At 33.0% G+C, this 7500-nt stretch overlaps 1 protein-coding gene across 1 annotated transcript in view; it reads right to left on the minus strand.

Moving 5' to 3' along the window:
• Positions 1-234: 234 nt before the first annotated feature.
• Positions 235-7500, minus strand: part of LOC137616086 (small cysteine and glycine repeat-containing protein 2-like) — a 15620-nt gene continuing 8354 nt past the window's right edge. The window contains exons 2-6 of the mRNA XM_068345757.1: positions 7367-7450; positions 6313-6517; positions 4202-4330; positions 1996-2115; positions 235-402 (exon numbers count right to left, since the gene is read on the minus strand). Coding sequence (XP_068201858.1) covers positions 248-402; positions 1996-2115; positions 4202-4330; positions 6313-6517; positions 7367-7435 — 678 coding nt within the window. The 5' untranslated portion in view covers positions 7436-7450 and the 3' untranslated portion in view covers positions 235-247. The remainder of the gene's footprint in view (positions 403-1995; positions 2116-4201; positions 4331-6312; positions 6518-7366; positions 7451-7500) is intronic.

A 7500-nucleotide genomic window follows, 5' to 3' on the forward strand; every position in this document is an offset into this window, starting at 1 on the left:
AAAATAAGCTTTTGCAGTGAAGCAAGATAAAAGAAAACCCCTAAATTCTCCTGTCACACTTAAAACTTTTTAACACTTAACAGCAAATAAATCTATAATCCCACAATTAAGAGAGGAAAATAGCAAACAATTTCTTCATGCATCTAACATTATCAAATGAAAGCAATATCAGATGATTTCCCAAATGATATTTTGAAAAAGCCTATATATCTTGAAATGATAGTTACTGTACTTCACGTGTCACACATTACAAAATAGTATACCCCATCAACTGCAAAACTATGCGCTGCAGCATGTGCAATGACTCCCCGAACATGTACCCCGCCTCCTCTGATACCATTTGCAAGTGAAACTGTTTCGGCAGTAAAAACTTGTTCTTTCTCCCGCATCTTCCATTACAGGCTGGAAATAGAACAAGAGAAAGTATAAGGTTTACTATTCATTCTATTTCAAATGGATTAGAATTATAAGGATGGGTTAAGAGGTCCTTTAGCTTGCTTGGTGGATGATTGTGCACAGAACAAAATACTCATGTATGGAAAGAAAAAATAAATAACCAGTTAACTAGCAAAGGAGAGAATATAGAACTATATAACAACCATGGATAAGGGGGTTCGCTGTAGTCTCAAAAGGTCTGGGTTGGTCGTGGATTTCCAAACCATCTCCACGACAAATTCTTTCAGGCCAAAACACTGGAACTTGACCTTAGTTTTTAAAAAATGCTGAAAATGGAGCTATAGAGTAATGTTTTCTTGAATTCCAATGCAGATTGTTCAGTGTCCTTAAGAAAGACTCGCCCGAGAGAAGACTGACCTTTGACCCATCTCTTCTCAACACAGCGCACCAGATGCAACGCATTCAAGATGACGACTATTACACATATCCTTCGATTACTACACAAGAGGAAAGAAATCAGCAGAGTTAACGATTGTTTTTGTATCTAAAGAGTCATAAAAGCATCAGAATTTTGCAAGATTGCAAAAATTATTCTTTTACAGAGAAGTGCTCAATATATTCTCGTGGCATGGAAGGAATTTCAAGGGCTTGCTGAGACACACACACATAAATACACAATCCCAAATAAACACCGTCCAAGGAATTAAATCATTTTGTAGCATTGAATGAGAAATTACTCTCTAATGAATAATTCAACGGGTTTAATCGAGAACATATCTAACAACAACAGAAATTCAATATCCTAGTTTTTTAACCTGCTTTTCGAGCCTCCACTGGGGACATCTTGTTACACCCTCAGTCATTCTAAAGTAGATTCTTATTTCACAAATATTTCGCTAGCATAAAACCCCAAAAGTTGTCGTCATTATCTCCACTATCATTATCATGAACCGATCTTTCTCAATCAAGACTTAGGCATGTCATAACATAAGTGAGAAAATTAATTCAATGGTATCGACCACTGCTAAGTGATTCCTTAGCATTAAGAAATATTAATTTCTCATCACACTTCTCTAGATTTTCCTCATCAACTTGACTTCTACATAAACTATTCAGTTATCATTACAGGAACCAGTCCTTTAAAGCCCACTCATGAATGGCAGAGGCAAGGAACAGTGACAATTCCCTAGCTGGCAGGATAATGCCCTCGAGAATGACCATATATACATAAGATCAGCGACTAAACCCTCTCTCCAGCAAAGCTAGGACCAAGGGTGGGGGGGGGGGGGGGTCAATGGCTGCTAATGACTCTGCAGGTAACCCTATAGGCTCCCCCATAAACCCGCTCCTTAGCTCACAAGGATGGTGAGGTTGCAGACCCTGCAAGAAACTATCGAGCTGGAGTTTGACTCGAACCCTAGATAGCCAGTCAGACGTTTCCAATAAGCGTATTGCATATAAAATCATCTCTAATAACATGTATCCCTTAATTCTCTGTATACAAGAAAAGAAAAGTCACTTCTCTCCATTCATAGGCTAATGCATATCCGCACAATTACCTACTCCTATGGGAATTGTAACAACCAATACAGTACATACTGGGTTTAGGTTTGCAGCATTTGCAACTGACTTCGCTGCACTGTCCCGAAATTTCATCTTCGCTAACAGAGTCACATTTCTCTTTGCAAGTTCCTCCGCTGCCGCAGCTCCCGGAACATCCTTTCGGGAAAATGAAATATTTTCAGGTATTTTGATGAAGACATGATAAAGTATGTATCCAAATCCCTTTTGTTACAAAGATAAGATTCATGACAGGACACTATTCTTTATACACAATTGAGCACTCCAGCATAAACATATATATTCTTACACAAACACACGCGCGCGCGCGCACACATCTCAATGTTTGCAGTTGTGTCTTATTTGTACTTTGAATCATTTGGTCTCGTGGTACCAGTTAGATTCCATTTAAAATCTCCAGGGTTTATAGTGACGTTTGAATCACAGTTTTAAACCTCAAATCTTTCCTTAACTACTAAATTAGTCTTTAAATCTATAAGGTCGTGTTAATAAAACTTGGACTATCTATCTGTGTAATTTGAAGCAGATTTTAAATTTAACCTCGTGAATTTTTGCATTGCCTGGATTTAAGTGTGAATATATAACATTTATCAAATACATTTATTTTCAGAACTTTTACTATAAACGAAATTGAACTTTAAACCCCAGGTCTCCAGTAAGCACATTTCTCCATCTAATTTGTTCTTGTCAGTCTTTGAAAAATTAACTTCATTGATTCAGCCAATTTCTTTCCATGAAAATTAAGCCTTAGAAGATGAAGTAAATTTTCACCATTAAACGACGATTTTTAAGTTTGCGCATGATATTACAGAAATAATCTTGTTGCATAAGGGGTGGTGAGCGAAATGGAATCCAATTCACCTTTACCTGAAAATGTCTTATCATTTGGATTTCTAAATAAAGGGCTATGGAAAGACAAATGATAATAAACAAGCCTTCGAATACCTAAAAGACTACTTGGTTGGTAGAAATAACTGTGTACAAATTATAAACTGTTATTCATCATATGAACCCTTAAACAGAGGGGTACCCCAGGGGAGTGTACTTGGCCCAATCTTATTCTGCATCTATACTATTGGTCTATCGAAAATGCTACAAAGGCATGGCGTGAAGTTTAAACTATTTGCAGATGATACACAATTTTACTTCTCCATAAATGATATACATGACACTACTGAAACTCTAAACCAAATCCTTGATAGAGAAACAGCGTGAGAAACTTGGGTGATATTAAAATGAACATAAATAATGACTCGGTGCCGATATCTAGTAAAGTTCGAGATCTAGGTGTATTTCTTGACTGTAACTTGTCTCTAAATGCCCAAGTAAATAATGTAATAAAAACTGCTGGTTATCATCTAAGAAATATTGCGTTTATAAAAAAGTACCTGGACGAAAATTCTGTAAAGAACTTGTGATAAATTTTGTTATTACCAGGATTGACCACTACAACTCTATCTACTACAATTTACCAAAAGTGCAACTTAAGAAATTACAATACATAATAAAAAGAGGAGCAAGACTGATAAAAGGTGTCCCACCTAGAGAAAGGATCACCCCTATACTAATGGATTTACACTGGCTGCCGATTAAAGCGAGAATTGAATTGAAAATATGTACAATAACCCACCAAGTTATCAGAAACGGGTGTCCAAAATACTTAAAAGAATTGCTACACATTGCGCAGCCAATAATTCGTGTCGAAACGAGAATAGTTACAGATGGCTTCAAACTGGTGGAACCTAGATTTATGTCTACTTTAGGCTCCAGAGCCTTTAAATATGCGGCCCCGAGACTATATAATAAGCTCCCACGAAACATTCGAATGATTGAAGACATTAAGGCTTTCAAGAGGAAACTGAAGACTTTCTTATTTCATGAGTCTTTTGATAGTGACGATTTAACAGTAAATGAACAATATGTGACTTGAAAAGATAAAGACTGTGAACGAACAAGGTAAAACGACAGTGGAGGTCCTGTAGTGAGTGGGGTTCCCCTGCTGTATGGGACCGGAAAAGCAGCCATCAAAGTAAAGTAAGTAAGGAAGTAAGTGTATTATCTTGAAGAGGGAGAATTGCTTGATTGATTAAGGCACTAGAATGTCAATCCTACTGGACATATTATTTTGATAACTAATACAAAACGGTTAGGTATTCTCTCTCTCTCTCTCTCTCTCTCTCTCTCTCTCTCTCTCTCTCTCTCTCTCTCTCTCTCTCTCTCTCACCTAGATTCTTTTTGCAACATTTGCATCTAAAACTGCCGCATTTCCGGTCCTCGTCTATACTGTGTTCGTCCGACTCACATGTCGCCCGGCAGGTCCCGTCATCTGAACCCCCACAATCACCACCGCATGCTGGCGTCAGGAGTAAAAATAATGATGATTTTAATCATTTTGATAACAATAATTATTTTAGTAATGTGGATAAAAATAATGATCTTAATAATTTTGGTAACTAATTTCAATCATTTTGGTAATGATTGTGATTTTAATAATTTTGGTAATGATAAGGTTTTCAGTCATTCTAATGATAATAATGATTTTAATACTTTTAGTAATAATAACGATTTCAATAATTTTGATAACAATAATGATATTAATAATTTTGATAATAATAATGATCTTAATAATTTTGATAACTAATTTCAATAACTTTGATGAGGATAATGGTTTTAATTATTTTGATAATAATTATATTTGTAATTTTAATCATAATGAGTATTTAAATAATTTTGATAACAATAATTTTAACAATTTTGATATTCATAATGATTTTAATCATTTTGATAATGATAAAGATTTTAATAGTTCCAATGATAATAGTTATGACAATGATTTTAATCATTTTGATAATAATTTCAATAATTCTAATAATAACATTGATTTTAACAATTTTTATAATTTTGATAATAATGACGAATTTCTAAATTTTCAATAATCATGTTAAAGATAATTTTGATAATTTTGATAATAATGATTTTAATGATTTTGATAAACAGCAATTTTAATAATTTCAATTATAATAATTTTGAAAATTTCAATGAGAATAGGATCTAATGGAGCCCACTGGGACCTGGAGGAACCGTTGATAAAGGAATAGAAACCGGCTCATCGGACTGAAATACATAAATTGATTAACACATACATTGAGAAACGTTTTAAAATCTAATTTATATCTTCGTTCAGGAAAGATAAAAAGATAGTCATATGATGTAAACAGAAGCTTCTCTCTCTCTCTCTCTCTCTCTCTCTCTCTCTCTCTCTCTCTCTCTCTCTCTCTCTCTCTCTCTCTCTCTCTCTCTTTATATATATATATATATATATATATATATATATATATATATATATATATATATATATATATATATATATATATATATATATATATATTGTGAAATGTTTTAAGATCTGATTTAATATCTTCTTTCAAAGAATATGAAAAGATAGACATGAGATGAAAACATCTCTCTCTCTCTCTCTCTCTCTCTCTCTCTCTCTCTCTCTCTCTCTCTCTCTCTCTCTCTCTCTCTCTCTTTTAAACGTATCCTGTGCCTTCGAGGCGTTTAATTTTGTCGAAGATGGAATTATTAAAGAAAATGCAAGACAAAAAACCATGCGTTTGTTGATGATTAAGGACTGAATTGTAATAGGATAGTAGTGAGAAGTTGGGATATTTGAAAAACTCTAAATGCTAGTATGACATTGCCTTAAAAGATTCGAAATGGGCCTTAGAAAGGATTGATATCCATCTTGGCGGGTTTTGAAAGGCCCATAGCGACTTTCGACCTCCATATAAGGCAACAGTTCGGTGGTCGTTTATTTGGAAGAGGCATTATAAGAGTTATTTGATATTCGAAAGGGAAGCAGTCATGTGTAGTCTACAGTTGCATTAATGCTCATTAAAACCACTTGTTCCTCTACATAGAAGCAAAACGGACACACACGCATACACAAACACACATACATACATATATATATATATATATATATATATATATATATATATATATATATATATATATATATATATATATATATAAATATATATATATATATATATATATATATATATATATATATATATATATATATGTATGTATATATATATATTTATGTGTGTATAAATATATATAAATATATGTAAATTTATATATATATATATATATATATATATATATATATATATATATGCATTTATATGATTATATATACATACGTATATGTATACATTATTTATATAAATATGTACACATATCCAAAGATGAATCGACTTACGTCAAACCAACGCCAGAAAATAAAACCATTAACAGAAGCATGACTGAGTGACATGAACTTACGGACGCAGCAAGTGCACAGGAATCCTTTGCAAAGATTACTACTCTTGTATTTGCAAGCGGAGAACTGGTGTTCTCCGCAAGTTCCTCCCTCCCCATCGCAACCGCTGTCGTAACAGGAAAGTGCTTTACCCGCTACGCTACTGAAAACATTTTCGACACCTGTTTGGAGGTCGTCCGTGGTCTCGTCTGATGAGGCCAGAGGCTTCTGTGAATTGAATGAAAAATATATGATAGAATACAAAGTATTATTATTATTATTATTATTATTATTATTATTATTATTATTATTATTATTATTATTATTATTATAAGCTTCACCCAGGAGGTATTTCTTTCGAGTCTGTTTATTTATTTACTTATCTATTTATCTATGTGTGTGTCTGAGGACAGGGTTACTTCAAAACTACTACACAGATTTTGACGATATTTTCACGACACATAGATCTTAAGTCATGGACGACTCCATTACCTTTTGGAGATGATCCGGTACCGAATGTGGCTTCTAGATCCGGATTTGTATTTTTTCACAATTTTAAAGATTACGTCAAAACAAATTGACGAATTGGATTTTCACCAAATTTCAATACTGAATAGGTATTATGCAACAGAAGAAACCATGAAATTTTGGAGGTGATACGGATCCCGATCCCGATTCTAGATCAACATTGCACTTTCCACCATCTACAGTGGAATCAGCATATGAAAAGTGGGAGGTGATGTCCGTAGACTTTAGCTAAATGTTAGTAATATTCATTGAAGGAGGTCTGAAATCTATTATTATTATTATTATTATTATTATTATTATTATTATTATTATTATTATTATTATTATTAGTAATAATTTTGATAACTTACAGTTACTATAATTTTTTTAATTTTAATAATTTAGTGATACAGTAATAAAAATTTTAGCCTTTTTAATAATAATAATAATAATTTCACAAACAAAAACTTTAATAATAATAATAATAATAATAATAATAATAATAATAATAATAATAATAATAATAATAATAATAATAATAATAATAATAATCTCGTTACAGGAAGTCACCTGATATTCCAGTGCAGCTTGAGTCCGGTGGAACACGAGCAGGGAGACGAAGAGGACCCATTTGCTCATCTTTTCGGGGATTTTCTGTACGAGAATAAGAGTAGGTAATTGCTGAAACTTTTGCTGGTACTACC

Source organism: Palaemon carinicauda, chromosome 22, assembly GCF_036898095.1.
Source record: "Palaemon carinicauda isolate YSFRI2023 chromosome 22, ASM3689809v2, whole genome shotgun sequence".
NCBI classification, from domain to species: domain Eukaryota; kingdom Metazoa; phylum Arthropoda; class Malacostraca; order Decapoda; family Palaemonidae; genus Palaemon; species Palaemon carinicauda.